The following is a 17,190-nucleotide window of genomic DNA, read 5'->3' as shown; positions in this document are numbered from 1 at the left end:
CACAACACTACAAACTAACTACACGCTAACCTTTAACTACACACTAACTAATCCCTAACTACACAATACGATACACTAAATACACGCTAACTAACCACTAACTACACAACACTACACACTAACTACACGCTAACTAATCACTAACTACACAACACTACACACTAACTACACGCTAACTAATCACTAACTACACAACACTACACACTAACTACACGCTAACTAACCTTTAACCATGTAACACTATACACTAAATATATGCTAACTAACCACTAACTACACTCATAATCAGAGATGGGCAGTAACGCGTTACTTGTAATGCGTTACTGTAATCCGATTACTTTTTCAAGTAACAAATAAAGTAAGGGATTACTATTGCAAAAACGGTAATTAGATTACCGTTACTTTCCCGTAGGAACGCTGCGTTACTGCATTGCTAAAACCGTGAGTTTTTTGCGAGAATGTCTCATGACAGTGACGTAAGCGAGTGCGACGTTCGTGGCAACAGCTGTGTGCAGATCAATAATGGATCATATATCGAGTGCGGGAGAGAGTATGAGCGTGCAGCGTTTAAAGCGTGGAAGTACTGACCTTACTTTGAGTTTGATTCCATAAAAAGTGACAAAAACATTAGTGTCCATTGTGCGTGGGAAGAAAACTTCTTTTTACAGCGAAAAAAACCCTAAACTTCTGAGCAAGCAGCGAGTGCGCTACGACGTAATGTGAAATTCACAGAGAAGCTCGCGGATTCTTCCACTGACCGCTGCGGCACACCTGCACCAGGGTAAACCTCCGCCTACCCCAGTCCTGCTTTATAGGTGAAAATAGAGCAACAGGACCGCTGAGTCTTTGATTTTACTTATTTTCTGCTGTGTTTTACTTGCATCTATTTGAAAGAGTGAGTGTAAACACAAAAAAATATTTTATTTTATGTGCTGGAATGTGCAGAAAATAGGTTTAAATGTTAAACAAATTTCTTCCAGTCAGAGAATGTTGCATACAATTAAGTTTTTGCTTGATGCATAAAGTTAAAATATTAAAACTAATAAAACAAGTTTTAAAAAGAGACTTTTCCATTTGATTACATTTTGTATGATAGATCACCTATTCAAGTTGTAAATCGTGTTTTTAAAAAGTAACTAAGTAATTAATTACTTTTGAAAATAAGTAATCAGTAAAGTAACAGGATTACTTTTTTGGGGAAGTAATCAGTAATTAGTTACTGATTACTTTTTTCAAGTAACTTGACCAACACTGCTCATAACACACATACATTCATAAGCTAGCATGAGCCTACAAGGATGGGGCTACATGCAGGGATGCTAGCGTGTTATATCAGGTCAGGCTAAGTCCACCTGTATCTAGTCACAGGATCAGGTCTCCATTTCACTGCTGTTTCCTTTCGTATGCATCATTTGTCCACGCTGTACATTTTCAGAGAATGATAGGCAAGGCTTAATGTCCAAGCAGCAGCACAAACACTTTAAAAACATCTCCTTGGAAAAGTCGATCAGAGCAAACAGCAACACATAGCTAGCCTATCTGTCTCTAACCTATCAGACAGCTGCTTATGTTGCACTGCATGCTTAATTGGATTGGTTTTTCTCCAAGGACTAAAATAGCCACAGAAAAGCTAGATGGAAAAGCTAATCCAATCGCTAATCCTATAGCAAATTTAATAGTAAATACGATAGCAAATCCAGGAAAAGGTAACTGTATAGAAAAGGAGCAGTGGGACCATCATTTATTGTGTAGTTTATTGCATCATTAATTATTAATTCATGAAACGCTTTACTTGCTGGTGCTTTACATTATTGAGTTGAGTTTATGAAAACAAGTAATCATTTTGCTAACTTCTCTATTAGTCAGTGAGGACGAGCTCACAGTGCCCCCTGCTGTGCAGTTTCTGTATGACAGGATTAATAGGCGGTGGAATGACTGTCTGTGGGTGTGGACACTTCTGACTTTGAGCTTAAACACGGACAAATTGAGAACAAAGATCGTGTTCTAGTTGAGGCTACGTTGTGATGTGTCAGTGGTCATTTCTGACTGTGAGGACTTTTTAAATAACAACATCCAATCAGGAATGAGTGAGTGTAATCACTGAAGCTCATTTTCACTCTTTCAGTACAATTTTGGATTAATGTTACAAACTAAAGGTTCTTTGAAGAGTGTGAGTTTACCAAAAGGTCACTTTATTGTTTTGGTGACAAATAAAATGCGTTGAATCCAGGTGGAGATCGTAGTCTGTGGATACCCAGAAAACGAGCTGAATCACCTCCAGTGTGTTTTTGTTGGTTTTAAGATTAGCCTGAAAATAAAAGTTCCCTCTGCGTTGGTCACATGGATGTCACATGTTAGACTTTCGGCCAAAGTTCAACACTAATTTTCTTCGTTATTGATACCAAACAAAATGAACAGAACATTCTCGGCTTTTCGTCGTTCCACTGAAATGATTTTGTGCTTCAATATTGAAAATATGCATCAGTAAATTCATTTACGTTAAATTCAATCTTTAATTATTTTATTCATTAAGACAATACTAAATTACTCTTTATTTAATAATTTAATTTAAAAAAACATTTATGAATCATTATTCGCATACAGGATCCAGAGAAAAGTACTAAACTCAGTTTTTGTTCTTCATGTTTACTGAGCTGTATCTTTGCTACACATGTGACCACATGCAGCTACTTATATACGAACACAGTGACAAAAACATTCCCACAAAGAGAATTACGACTATGTCACCTGACTTCTCCCCGAGATCAGCAGGAGGGCCCCCACCATCTATCCACCCCCCACCCCCCTTGTCCCACTCACGGTGAAAAACCACATTTATGGTGCTATCCTACATGTTTATAACTAAATGAAACAAAAGTGATATTAGTAAAACATGTGATCAACACATGAAGAAATTTCCATCACGATGGAATCACTGATTTATAAATACTATTTTTATTTTTACACAAAACTATGAACTAAAAATGTTGCTTATGTCTAAACAAATAAAAGAATTAAGGAATGAATTCATAAATTAATTTTCTCGTACAGATTTAATTACACAAGTAATTATTTTGAATTGGCTTTCATCAGAAAAACTGATCAGATTCAATAAAACCCAGACCATCAAACAGTTAATCAATAACTCTCATCAGTAACTTTGATCAACAGGACAAAGAATTCGTGCTCTGTGATTGGAGGATTTTACTCTCTGCTGAAAAAAACAAACTCACATTCAAATATATTAAAACAGATTTATGTAGAAGTTTTTAATTTGTTTCATGTTTATTTGGACTGAATTTAAAATAACTACACAGAACATGCAGCTGTCCACAAATAAAGAAATCAAACAAGAAAAATACTTTTTATTTATTGGTTTCTTTGTTTGAATCATTTCTGTTTTATAATTTAAATATAAACACATAAAGGTTCAGTCGAGTTGGGACACAAATGGATACAAACAGGAAAATAAAATTAAATATTTAACTAAACAAAACTGAATCAAAGCACATTATGAAATTTAAAAATCAGTTCAATTCAATTTTATTTACACAGCGCTAAATTACAATAACAGTCGCCTCAAGGTGCTTTATATTGTACAGTAGATCGCACAATAATAAATACAGAGAAAAACCCAACAATCATATGACCCCCTATGAGCAAGCACTTTGGCGACAGTGGGAAAGAAAAACTCCCTTTTAACAGGAAGAAACCTCCGGCAGATATGGTACTACAAGGTCATTAAGATAAGATGGGGCCTGATTATTTAAGACCTTGTATGTGAGGAGCAGGATTTTGAATTCAATTCTGGATTTAACAGGAAGCCAATGAAGGGAAGCCAAAACAGGAGAAATCTGCTCTCTCTTTCTAGTCCCTGTCAGGACTCTTGCTGCAGCATTTTGGATCAGCTGAAGGCTTTTCAGCGAGTTTTTAGGACATCCTGATAATAGTGAATTACAGTAGTCCAGCCTGGAAGTAATAAATGCATGAACTAGTTTTTCAGCATCACTCTGAGACAGGATATTTCTAATTTTAGAGATGTTGCACAACAACAAAATAGTTATTTTAATTGTAAAAACAATATAAATTAACTAAAGCTCAACTAAAATGACATGAAAGGTTTGATCAAACTTAATTTAATCAAACAATTTTATTTAAAAAAAGCAACAATTCTCCTTCACTGCTGGTGGTTACCATGGCAACAGCAGAACGTGGCAGCTGATCGATGATAAAAACTACAAATGCTCCCATGATGCATTTTGTCTGTTTCAGCGATGGGGGTGCGCAGACAGAGCATGCCCAGTGCCTCCGCTACCGACACACCCACTGCCAGAGTGACGGTGAGCTCTCTCTCCCTCACACACACACAGACACACACTCTCGCCTGCTCAGATCAGCCTGTTGTTTCCATGGCAACAGGAGTTGAGCTGCTGTCAGCTGTAGATTAGCTGATTGACCCCACCTGCTGGTGGAATTTATCTCCACACCAAACTCCATTCGAATATCTGTGAATTTAACATCGCTCATTGATCACAGCAGCTAATACGGCTTCACCCGATTTCTTCTTCAGGGTTTTCTGTCTCGCAGGTTGAAGCAGTCTCTGCGTCGGACTCGATCTCAGCCCAAACTGTCTCGTCACAGCAGCTTAAAGACCGGGCAGATCAATGCAGCTGACACTAGGTAACAGTCAGTTACCCAGAATTCCACTGGGGTCAATTACTTTGTTGTACAAGTACAGCCTGTCAGTTTAATGTCATGTGACTGATCCTCTGTGTTGTGAGTAAACCTGCTATAATTTACAGCGTGCTATAAAAGTGAAGACAACAGATCTCTTTCTGTCAGGATCCTGGTCTCCTGACCCAGTGTTGAGTTTCTTGTGTCTCAGTGTTTTTGTATTATGATGTATGTTCTAAGTTCTTTGTTGCCCCAGTTTATTCTATAGATTCTAGTGTCTTAGTTTGGGTTTCTTGTATTCTGTTTAGTTTTCTGAGTATTTAGTAGCTGCCCTCTGTGCCTCCTTTATGTTGCTCTCTGTGTTTCTTTGTTGCTTTGTCTCCCCTGTCAGCTGTATCCCCGAGTCAAGTCCCCTTCTCTGTGTTACATTTCCTGTTTTACTTTGAAGTTCTGTGTACTACGTGAATGTATTGTGTTTCGCTTCCCTTGGCTCTCATTATGTCTGATTTCTCCCCCCTGTGCTCCCCTTCTGTGTCTCATTCCCCTCATTATTTCCCAGTGTATTTAAGCCCTGTGTTTCTCTGTGTCAGTGTCGTGATCTCCCTCATGCTGTGTGTTTCCTGCCTGCATCTTCATGTGTATGTTTTGTTAGATTCTTCCCAGTTTAGATTTTGTTGAGTTTTCTGTCCAGCAATAAAAGCTGCCATTTTGAGTTTAAGTTTCGCCTCAGTTGAGTCTGCATTTTGGGTCCTTTTCCTGCCTGCACACAGCCGTTCCATGACACTGTCAGTTTATGACCACCTGAGTATTCAGCATGGTGCGGCTGTGTGAGGCTCAGTTTGTTTACAGCAAGCTTCATTATGGCGGCGCTCAGGTCTCTGAGGTCGTCAAGATTTAATCTGAGCTGTTTTATTGCAGTAATAAACTACAGTTTGCTCCCAAGTGAAATCCTGTATGCTTTGAAATTTCCTCTTGGGGAGTGCCAGTAAGGACACAGAGTACCAAATCCCCAAAACTCGATGTGCAGCATGATGAGGCTTGTATCCTGGACGAGCCCCCAAATCTGTAACTGTCCCTAATTTCACGGCTCAAAGGAACCTACCTAAAATTCATGATGCTGCTGCAGTTCATGAAAGTTTTAACAATCCAACCTTATGGTAAATGGCCTGTATTTGTATAGCGCTTTACTAGTCCCTAAGGACCCCAAAGCACTTTACACACCCAGTCATCCACCCATTCACACACACATTCACACACTGGTGATGACAAGCTACATTGTAGCCACAGCCACCCTGGGGCGCACTGACAGAGGTGAAAGGCGATTACTAACTAACTCAGCAATCAGACACAGTCCTCTATTCTAGGTTTTATATATGAGGATTGCATTTAATACTTGGATGAAAATCCTCTGCTGCCAGTGACTGTATCAGGTACCCATGGACCACATGCTGGTTCCTCCTTGAGATGCTCTGCAGGTCGCTGTAGTTTGTATTTAAACCCTGAAAATCTGGTCAACTGACCTGAGATCAGCTAACTGACTTTAAGAATATCTAATTTGTTGGGTTGTTTTGCAGTTTGCTTTGGCTCTGTACCCACAGAGCACAGCGCTGTCATCAGTAACCACCAAAGAGCGGCTTCCCTGCAGTCGGACATGCCCACGCCATGATGCTGCCGCCACCATGTTAGACAAATGGATGCTTTAGACCATCATCTTTTCTCTCCATCATACAACTTTCTCTCAGCTTCATCTGCACAAACACATTTTTAGATGTCACTGGCCTGTAGGTGTAAATAGACTGCAGAGTCCTGGCCTGACGAGGTTGCTCTCCTGTGTTGTGCCATCCATTTAACCAGAGGTCGTTTGGTTTCCCTGATGTATAAATCTTGCCAATCCTCCTGGCACTTAACAGCGTACACTATGTTACTCTGTTTGTGTCGGGGGACCCGATCCTTGGGGTGGACCAGTTTTTGGCGCAGCGTGTTTTGAGGTTTAAAAGCCACAGAGACACGGAGTTTAGAGAAAATGCGTCTCAACTGTTCCGATACTCCTGACACATATGGGATCACTACAGGTTTTCGCTTGGGCAGCGGTTGTCCTTCTCTCCTGGATCGGCTGGAGCTTTCTTTAGGCGCGTTCCCAGCTTTGACAAAAGTCCAGCTGGGATAACCACATTTACTCAGGGCCTTCTTGATGTGCTGTTCTTCTGCTTCCCTGGCTGCTGTGTCAGTGGGGATGGTGTTCGCTCTGTGTTGTAGCGTCCTGATGACACCCAGTTTGTGCTCCAGTGGATGATGAGAGTCAAACCTTAAAAACTGATCCGTATGTGTAGGTTTACGGTACACGTCAGCTTTTAGATATCCCTCATTAAGAAGGCTAACCTGTCACTTTTCATATCCTCCCTGCTGAATTTGATGTGTCGGTCCACTGAGTTAATGTGATCTGTGAATTGTGGTACGTCCTGAGATTTGATTTTCACCCAGGTGTCATCCACATATCTGAACCAATGACTTGGTGGTGTTCCAGGGTAGGATAGCAAAGCCCTCTTTTCCACTTCTTCCATGTACAAACTGGCCACGATGGGTGAAACTGGGGAGCCCATGGCACACCCATGTTTCTGCCTGTAGTACTGACCCTTGTGCAGAATAGGTGGAATTAAGACACAGTTCCAAAAGCAAACACACTTGGTCGATGCTGAGAGTGGTCCTGTTGCTGAGGTTGGGCTCATCCTGTAATCTCTTGTGAACTACCTCCAACGCTTCCGTAACTGGGATGCAAGTGAAGAGAGATGTAACGTCGTACCAGACCATGGTTTCATCTACCTCCATAATGACATCTCTCACCTTCTCAACAACATCCAAAGTGTTCTGGATGTGGTGTTCAGAGCTGCTTACCAGCGGGTTGAGGATCGAAGCCAGAAACTTAGAGATGTTATAGGTGACCGAGTTGATCATACAGACAATCACTCTCAAAGGTGCACCCTGTTTATGTATCTTTGGTAAACCATACAGACTTGGTATAGATTCCCCTGGTACAGCCTGTAGTATGAGCTCCGGTCAATAGCCTTGTCTTGTTCTAACTACTTCAGACAGTCTATCACCCTCTTCCTGTAACCACTTCCTGGGTCTCGTTTTAGGGACTCATAAGTGTTTTTGTCACTGAGCAGTGACAGCATGCTAGCTTCAGTCATTGTGCAGATATACTGTTTATAAGGTTTAGTCAGCTGAGACCGAAGGAGTCACCTGATGATGATGATGAAACATTTCTCCCACTGAAAACGTCCAGATGAACAGAGTCAACCTTTGGGATGTACCTACCTGGATGACCGAGTGTGCATCAAGCCTTTGTTAGATGTGTTAAAGCGTGTTCTTCCTGAGCGCACCCAGAGGTTTGCACCGTGTTGTAAACTCTCCGTCTCTTGGTTTACAGCTTCCCAGTGATGCTCCTGCCGTGTTCCTGATCTGGCTCCATTTGGGGAAGATGTTTCCAACCATGTTAATAAATCTGTCATCATCCACTCTTCTGAGCTGCTCACTGCTCTCATTGTTGTTTCTGCTCTCTGATTATTTTATTCTTGTATTATCAGCCTAGTGATGGCCTCCTTCACTGACATCTTTCATGTCGTGCTTACAGTTAAGGGTTATATCAACTCCAGATCTGTTATCAGCTTCATTGGTCCTGGAATGATGAGGGAACAGGCCTCACCTGTCAGGCAGGTGACAGTGCCTTTGGGGATTGTGTGTAAACATGTTCCTGAAGTATTAAAACCAAACTTTTATGAATGCCTGAGTTAAAGCTGGGTGTGAGCGTATGCAGCAGCGTCTGAGCGGCTGCGTGTGGAGGTTGGAGTTGATATAAAACCGGGGAGAGATGGGGCGTTTGATTCCTGCCTCGATGACACCAAATGGAAAATTCCACTTTCTGCTGCAGACAGGAAGTGTGTGCATACAGGACCAGAGAAAAAGAAGCTCAGAGTGGCTGGAATAACACGCGTGTAACCGCAGCCTGTTTACCACATCAACACGTATCGTACATGTGCGCTGCTGGGGGGGGCACCCCTGACAGGCCAGCAGAGGAGACAAGTAGGATAAAGAGGAGCAGAGAGGGAGGAAGTAGGGCAGCCTCACTGCAGGGGAGGGGCAAGAGCTGACAGACGTGGGGGGTGAGTCACATAGAGACAGACAGAGAGAGAGAGAGTGAGGAAGGGGAGGGAGGGCTGAAGCTGTGAAGCATCAGAAACAGCAAACACACACAGACAGACAGACAGGTTCATCCACACAGCATCAGCAGCTTCTCCATCTTCCTCCTCTTCCTTCTGCTCGCTGCTGAAGGAGGACATGAATCTATAGCTGTCTCCTCCTCCACCTCAGCAGGATGCTCGGTGAGTGTCTTTGATCCTCTTTGTCCTCTGATCAGAAAAATGTGCTGCAGTGGATTTCTGCTGTGTGTGTGTGTGTGTGTGTGTGTGTGTTGGGGAGGTGCGTGCATGCTGCCGTCTTCCACCTGATTTGCATTTCCATGCATGATGCGTTTCTGTGTGTATGTGTGTGTGTGTGTTAGCATGGCTGCAATCTGCACATAGCTAGCGTGCTATGCTGCGTTCCTGTGTGTAGCTTAGCTACACACAGGAACGCAGCATAGCAAGGTTACACACAGACACACACAGACATGCAGCTTGTTAAGACAAGATGACGAGCTAACAGAGCAACACACGCGTCCTGCTGTGTGTGTATAAAAAGCTAAAGAGGGTCATCATCATCATGTTTATCATCAGTTCAATTCAATTTTATTTACACAGCACCAAATAACAACAGTCGCCTCAAGGCACTTTATATTGTACAGTAGACCCTACAATAATAGATACAGAGAAAAACCCAACAATCATATGACCCCCTATGAGCAAGCACTTTGGCGACAGTGAGAAGGAAAAACTCCCTTTTAACAGGAAGAAACCTCCGGCAGAACCAGGCTCAGGGAGGGGCGGGGCCATCTGCTGCGACCGGTTGGGGTGAGAGAAGGAAGACAGGATAAAGACATGCTGTGGAAGAGAGACAGAGATTAATAACAGATATGATTCGATGCAGAGAGGTCTATTAGCACATAGTGAGTGAAAAAGAAACACCCAGTGCATCATGGGAATCCCCCAGCAGCCTACACCTATTGCAGCATAACTAAGGGAGGATTCAGGGTCACCTGGTCCAGCCCTAACTATATGCTTTAGCAAAAAGGAAAGTTTTAAGCCTAATCTTGAAAGTAGAGATAGTGTCTGTCTCCTGAATCCAAACTGGAAGCTGGTTCCACAGAAGAGGGGCCTGAAAACTGAAGGCTCTGCCTCCCATTCTACTTTTAAATACTCTAGCAACAACAAGTAGGCCTGCAGTGTGAGAGCGAAGTGCTCTAATAGGGTGATATGGTACTACAAGGTCATTAAGATAAGATGGGGCCTGATTATTTAAGACCTTGTATGTGAGGAGCAGGATTTTGAATTCAATTCTGGATTTAACAGGAAGCCAATCATCATCATCATCATCACTGCTTGGTGTTGACCTGTCCACCTCAGACACCGACATGCCGTGGTGCCTTAAACCTGCAGTCCAGCAGGGGAAGACTCTGTTGTGATTCGTTAGAAGTCTGTGAGGAAATGAGCCCAGCTGTTCTTCAGGTGTCATTGGATAAAAAGTGATGGTTGTCATGGAAGCAAAGGTCCAGTCACAGTCTGAGAGGAGCGGGAAGCAGGGGGAGGGTTCAGGGGAGTTGGCGTGCAGTGGATCGGAGGCTGTGATGGAAATGTCGTCACACAGTTTGAGCTCAACGTACCAAATCACAGCATTGCCACGTGATGTCATTCACTAGTTAGTGACGCCTCCATGTTCATGTTTTGACCGTTATCATGCCATTTGTTTCCAGAGGTGCTAATGCTTATGCTAGCAGAATCGTTTAGCAAGAGTGACATCAAATCAAATTGCAGCAGCCTTCATGAATGGTCTGTTAGTACAGTAACCTCACAGCAGCCATATTATTGTCAAAGAGGCCACGCCCCTAACATTGCAGACTAGAACATTTCAGTTATAACAACATGCTTTCCTGTGCATGTGTTATGAAGGAGGAAGTTTGAGTATCAGGGTGTAAACATGTTTATTTCAACATGGCAGTCTGTAGGGACTGAGTCACTGTTGCCTCTGCTGCATGGCAGAGGAACTGCAGGTGTGTGGATGGGTGCATTTGGCTCTCAGTGTCCAAAAACACCAAAACTACTGGATGGGGTGTTTGAGGTGAGAGGAGGTCTGTCCATCGGACGGTCGGCTGCTGGTCGTCATTCGTACTTCCTGTTGTCGTGTTTACGTCTGTTAGTGATCAGACTCTGACTGTGTCCGTTCACACTGACTCTGTAAGCTCTGCAGCCTCTCCCTGAACTGTAACACATTTGCACATGATAAATAAATAAATGTTGTGGAGAAGCCGAGATCAACTTTGGTTTCTGCGTTGGGGTTAATCGGGTCAGCGCGTGGTGGCCGACTCCCCCTGCTCGCTCCGTCAGAGCTGCTGTGGTTGTGTTCGGTCTGGAGGACGGGGAGCTGGGTTTCTGCTTGTTAACGGCTCCATGGAGGAGTGAGTTATGTAACGAATGGAGGCCTGTGTGGTGGAGACGTGCAGAGGTCTGCTCGCTAGGTGATGAATGTGGTCATCGAGGCACCGCAGCGGGATCTTTCCCAGAGATGCCCTTTGTTTTAATTCTCGGGCTTTACGAGGGCAGCTGTGCATGATTCAACGCTCAGAATAATCCTCATTCATACACAGCCTCCATCCTCTGCCTGAAAAGCCCCCTTCCCTAAAATGCCATTTTCTTCTGAGGGGCTGCACCTCAGACCCATTTCAGAGCGTCAGACATGAAGTCCAGGTGTGCCCAATGAGGAACATCATCTAACGTCACTGTGCTGCCTCACGATGCAACAGGAAGCGCAAAGCATAACATCTGTACGTGTAATCACATGTGCTGCAGCAAAGTTTGGAAGCAGATGAAATGACTCTGGCTGAATATGAATCCTGAGCTTTTATTCCATCACTGGCTTGTAAATTTGTTTCTAATACCGCGTCACACTGTAATACTTCAGAACCACCTTCTTTTATTAAATGTAACTTTACTTTATGACACCTCAAATGTCTTGAAAAGAATCAAACTGATTGGCTTGTGCTGAACCAATCAGAGGTCCTGATTAGATTCTCCTTGACATCCTGAGCTTCAGCCCGACAATTGTTACAGGTATGCTCCACCTTGCTCTACAGCTCCAGGTGAACCTGATCACACTCGTTGCATCACTCGGTCTCTGTTGTCAGATCCAAGTCAAAACTCATGTTCATTTTTCACAGTGTAGATCACCTTCTGTGTGTCCCTGGAGACATCCAGGAGACGTCCTAGACTTCTCTCACAGTCCAGGTTTGGGATCCATGCCTGTGGAAACTTGATGAGTGCGTCTTCCTGTCCTGGTAGTAATCACTGTGTGTATGTTTGTTTCAGGTGTGTGATGCGTCGGCTGCATTGCGGTAGCCAGGAGTCATTGCTAAGCACTGGCTGCGTATCGTCTCTCGAGCTCAGGATGGACCAATCAGTGATTATTAAGCCGGTTCACTCATCCCTGCTGGGACAGGACTACTGCTTCGAGGTGACGCAAACTACACACAAACTGCAGCACTCCCAAAACCGAGGTGTACCAACACAATCGTTCACATACTGCTCTGTGCCTGACCTGCGTTACCTCACAATTCCAGCAGAGGGCAGGGCAGAGTCCCAGCTGTAAAACACAAATATGACGAAGCTTCTTGATCGAGGTTTCTGATCAGCATCGGATCCGTCGTTGTGTTTTCATTTATTTTTTACAGGTTTTCATCTCAACTTTCAAAATGTCTTTTATTTTGAAAGAATATTTTACAGAATAACCGCAGCCTCGTTTAACTCCTTCAAATCTACCAGAGGAAGTGACATTAATACAGAACATCTGTTCAACCAATCACTTTCAGCCGATTTCCACGTCTCCTTCATCGGGCTGTGAATCCAGTTTAAAGTCTCACAGCTCTGATGTGCAGCCATCGCCTTACTGAGCGTGCTCAGTAACAAAATCGTTCACTTTAGTTCAAATCTTGAAATCAAAGTTTCTCCTGCTTTCACCTCTCAGATTATTTTACATTCTTTAGCGATTTTATCACCAACTGGTAATGTCTCTGATTGGAATGTGCTCATTTTGTATAAAACCACTAGCTTTAATCTGGCTTAACAGAGAACCGATAACCACGGCAACATTATCTCTGATGAACATCTGACTTTGTTGAGCTGCGTGCAGCCCTGAGGCTCGTCTGCATTTCATCCACACGAAGAACAAACAGAGTTTCAGGAACTACAGATGTTACCTGATCGGACACGTTGAGGTCAGAGTCATCATCCGTGATGGCTCTGACTGTAACCCTCGCCATCAGGACTTTCTCATGGTTGGAAACATTTTTCTGTCATGTTTTGTTAATCAGGTCACAAAAACGATCCAAAGCTTCTCTCTCAGAGGGACAGCGTTTGCTTGGAAGCCACGAGGGTTTCGCTTAGCTGACATCGGTGCCCTCTTGTGTCTCCGTGGTTGCCTGTCTCCTAGGTAACAACCTCGACGGGAACAAAGTGTTTCTCGTGTCGCTCGGCAGCAGAAAGAGATAAATGGATGGAGAACCTGCGACGCGCTGTTCACCCCAACAAGGACAACAGCCGGCGGCTGGAGAACGTGCTGACGGTGTGGGTGGTGGAGGCCAAAGACCTGCCCGCCAAGAAACGGTAGGAGGCGCTGCACCAGCACCACCTGCCCCAAGTATCGCAGTTACATCTGTGAGCTGCAGGGTAACAGTAGAACACAAACAGTAATCCTACTATGTTTAGTGTAGGTAGTAATCAGATTACTTCTACTACATGTAGTAATCAGAGTATTTGTGCTACCAGCAGTAATTAGAGTATCGCAGACATTCCTGCAGTTTAACTAATTGGTGTGTGGACACATAAAGCTGGGTGTCATCTGCATAGCAGTGTAAATGTAGGCTACGCCTTCTAAAGGTGGGCGTGGCTCGCACTGTGCTGCCGCTAGCTAGAGCAAAGGACCCAACATCTGTGTCGCGCTGGGCGCTGCAGTCAATTTTTACAGCTGCTGTACATGTACGAGATGCGCCCGCTTCCTGTCATTTCCAAACATGTATCTCTGACTTTGTTTAATTAAAACATGCACGGCTCATTCGTAAAGAAGAAAGCTGTGTAACTAGTGAAGAGTGTGACGTTTCCACAGCACAGCTCTCCTCCCGAGGTCCACAGAGCCGTGAAACGAATGACTTACTCAAAGCAGTTGAACTATGACCACGGCGTGCGCGAGCCCTCGCTGGCGTGCACTTTGCTTGACGCAGCAGGAAACTGCTGCAATTGAAATGAATGTGTTTCTATTAGATGACTGTGATTCAAACCACTTGCAGTAATCATAGTACTTGTGCTGCAGATAATAATGGTAGTACTTTTACTGCAAACAGCTATTGCAGTACTTACATTGTAGATTGTAGCAGTGTGCTGCAGATAGTAGTTGTAGCACTGTAGGTATTTATTTATTTATTCTGTGTACTACTGAACCTGTTTATTTGTATTGAAACACAGTACTGCTGTACTCATTCTTGGTTTAGTTTATGTGTAGTTTTACAGTTTGCACATTCGATCCATGAGGACGATATTTCACACGACCCGACCACTAATCACAGTACTTGTACTGCAGGTACTTCTGCGAGCTGTGTCTGGACGACAGCCTCTACGCTCGGACGTCCTGTAAGCTGAAAACTGACAACATCTTCTGGGGCGAGCGCTTCGATTTCAGCAGCCTCCCACCTGTTGCCTCCATCACGCTGCACCTGTACAAGGACACCGACCGGAAGAGGAAGAAGGACAAAAGCAGCTACGTCGGGTTAGTCAACATCCCGGTCGCCACGGTGACTGGCAGACAGCTGGTGGAGAAGTGGTACACACTGAGCACGCCCAGTACAATCCGAGGTACGTGGATCCACTCAGGCTCGTGCGTTGAGGTCAGGTGTCTCATTTGTGTCACCCTCTTAATCTGTCCCACCCGATTTCAGGTAAGTCGTCTGTGCCAACAGTGAGGGTCAAAGCACGTTACCAGAGTATCATCATCCTGCCGATGGAGCAGTACAAAGAGTTTGCGGAGTACATCAGTTCCAACTACCTGCTGCTCTGCTCCACCTTGGAGGCCTCAATCAGCCTGAGAGCAAAGGAGGAGCTCGCTGCTGCACTCGTGCACATCCTTCACAGCACGGGCAAGGCTAAGGTAACCCCGCCCACCACACCTGAACTCTACACCTGACCCTACCACCACCACCTGTTCTTCTTTCAGCCCAGTGACCTTTCACCCCTCACTGCAGGACTTCCTGGCCGACCTAATGATGTCAGAGGTGGACCGTTGCCGTGACAACGACCAGCTGATCTTTAGAGAGAACACATTGGCGACCAAAAGCATTGAGGAATACCTGAAGCTGATTGGACAGAAATACCTACAGGATGCACTTGGTACACACACACACACACACACACACACACACACACACAAAAGCACACCTGTGTGTTTATTGTGATATTTATTGATCAGCTGTGTGTGTGCGTGTGTGTGTGTGTGTGCGTGTGTGTGTGTCCAGGCGAGTTCATCAAAGCTCTGTACGAGTCTGATGAGAACTGTGAGGTGGACCCGTCTCGCTGTGCGACCTCTGACCTCGGGGAGCATCAGGCCAACCTGAGGATGTGCTGCGAGCTGGCATTTTGCAAAATTCTTGACTCATACAGGTACGCACACGTGATCACTCACACCGCTGACACTCCGGGCCGGCACACGCTGACTCTCGACGATTGTCACTCAGGGTCTTCCCCCGGGAGCTGAAGGAGGTGTTTGCATCATGGCGGCAGGAATGCGGCAACCGAGGACGGCCAGACATCAGCGAGCGCCTCATCAGCGCCTCGCTGTTCTTGCGCTTCCTGTGTCCGGCCGTGATGTCGCCATCACTATTCGACCTGATGCAGGAATACCCTGATGAACGCACAGCGAGAACCCTGACGCTGATCGCCAAAGTGATTCAGAACCTCGCCAACTTCAGCAAGTACGCCACGGCTTTTATTGTGAAACAATACAGGGCTTTTATTTGGAAAGGACAGCAGCCTTCTTTCTAAGGGGGTGTAGGCCTTTTATTCTGAAGGAATACAGGGTTTTTATTTCGAAAGGAGTCCAAGGCTTTTATTTTAAAGGAGCAAAGAATTTTAAAAAGAATTTATTTTGAAAGCAGTTTAGGGCTTTTTTTTTAAAGGACCGTGGAGCTTTTATTCTGAAGGAGTGATGAGTGTTTATTGTGAAGGAGTGGAAGGCTTTAATGCTGAAAGGAGTTCAGGACCATTATTCTGGAAGCAGCACAGGGCTTTTATTGTGACGTACCAAGCTTGTTCTGAAGTAGTGCAGAGCTTTTACTTTGAAGCCTCTGTACCTGCACTGCTGCACGGCTACCTGCCAACTGCATGTGTGCATGCATGCTGACCTGCTGATGCTGGCGGTCTTACCTGTCGCGCAGGTTCGGCACTAAGGAGGAGTACATGCTGTTCATGAATGACTTTGTGGAGCGGCAGTGGAGCAGCATGCAGCGCTTCCTGCAGGAGATCTCGAACCCCGATGGACTGAACCACACCGCCGGCTTCGACGGGTACATCGACCTCGGCCGTGAGCTGTCTAGCCTGCACACCCTGCTGACTGAGCTCGACCAGGTAACGCACCTGTCCCAGCAGATGACTCACCTGCCTGCCCAGGTAACTCCCTGACTGCTCTCTCTCTCTGTTTTCTCCAGTCGTGTCTGTCGAAGCTCGGACCTCTTCCTCGAATCCTCAGAGATGTGTCGGCGGCGCTTGCCAATCCAGGGGGTGTGGCCAGTGTAGGGGGCGTGTCTGTTTCTTCCCCAGAGCCTCAACGTGTAGTGTCTCCGCCCCCTCTCTCCCCAGCCCCCCTGTCTCCGCCCCTTTCTCCACCTCTGGCGACCTGTAATCCCTCTGTTGGCCTGCAGGGCGGCATGGGACTTGATGGAGGGTTAGCATCCTGTGTTTCCTGTTAGCATTAGCATCCCCAGTGGTGAACAGAGAGGGCTCTCACATGTTGTTCTGTAGTTCTTTACATTTGCTGATAAGTTTCAGGGTCTTCGTGTGGTGGGTTTGCCATGGCACCTCCGTTTCTTAAAAGCATTACCTTTCAGATGTTTAGTTGGGCTTTACGTCCGTTAGTTGGTGGATTTCTTAAACTAATCTTTAAGAATGTGAAATCAACACTTAATCAACATTTTTCATGCTCGGACGCCGGTTTGGCTCAGAGGGTAAGCAGGTGACCATATGCCTCATGAGAGCAGTAGGCCCGGGTTTGAGTCCAACCCACAGCCCCTTGCTGTATGTCTTCCCCTCTCTCTCCTGATTTCCTGTCTGT

General features: G+C 44.9%; 1 protein-coding gene across 5 annotated transcripts in view; it reads left to right on the top strand.

Moving 5' to 3' along the window:
- The window catches only part of LOC116316400 (disabled homolog 2-interacting protein-like), a 31,139-nt gene that overhangs the window by 8,005 nt on the left and 5,944 nt on the right, over positions 1–17,190 (top strand). For 2 of the 5 annotated variants that reach the window (XM_039621106.1, XM_039621105.1), the window contains 11 exons: positions 4,273–4,340; positions 4,571–4,680; positions 12,189–12,333; positions 13,309–13,481; positions 14,452–14,723; positions 14,807–15,015; positions 15,110–15,254; positions 15,380–15,524; positions 15,599–15,835; positions 16,298–16,487; positions 16,568–16,803. In XM_039621106.1, the coding sequence (XP_039477040.1) occupies positions 4,273–4,340; positions 4,571–4,680; positions 12,189–12,333; positions 13,309–13,481; positions 14,452–14,723; positions 14,807–15,015; positions 15,110–15,254; positions 15,380–15,524; positions 15,599–15,835; positions 16,298–16,487; positions 16,568–16,803 (1,930 nt within the window). Of the gene's footprint in view, positions 1–4,272; positions 4,341–4,570; positions 4,681–8,928; positions 9,054–11,992; positions 12,108–12,188; positions 12,334–12,756; positions 13,154–13,308; positions 13,482–14,451; positions 14,724–14,806; positions 15,016–15,109; positions 15,255–15,379; positions 15,525–15,598; positions 15,836–16,297; positions 16,488–16,567; positions 16,804–17,190 lie in introns of those variants that run through there. The other 3 variants (XM_039621108.1, XM_039621107.1, XM_039621109.1) reach the window with 3 other exon arrangements.

Source organism: Oreochromis aureus, linkage group 12, assembly GCF_013358895.1.
Source record: "Oreochromis aureus strain Israel breed Guangdong linkage group 12, ZZ_aureus, whole genome shotgun sequence".
NCBI lineage: Eukaryota > Metazoa > Chordata > Actinopteri > Cichliformes > Cichlidae > Oreochromis > Oreochromis aureus.
This window is presented reverse-complemented; position numbering and strand designations above follow the sequence as displayed.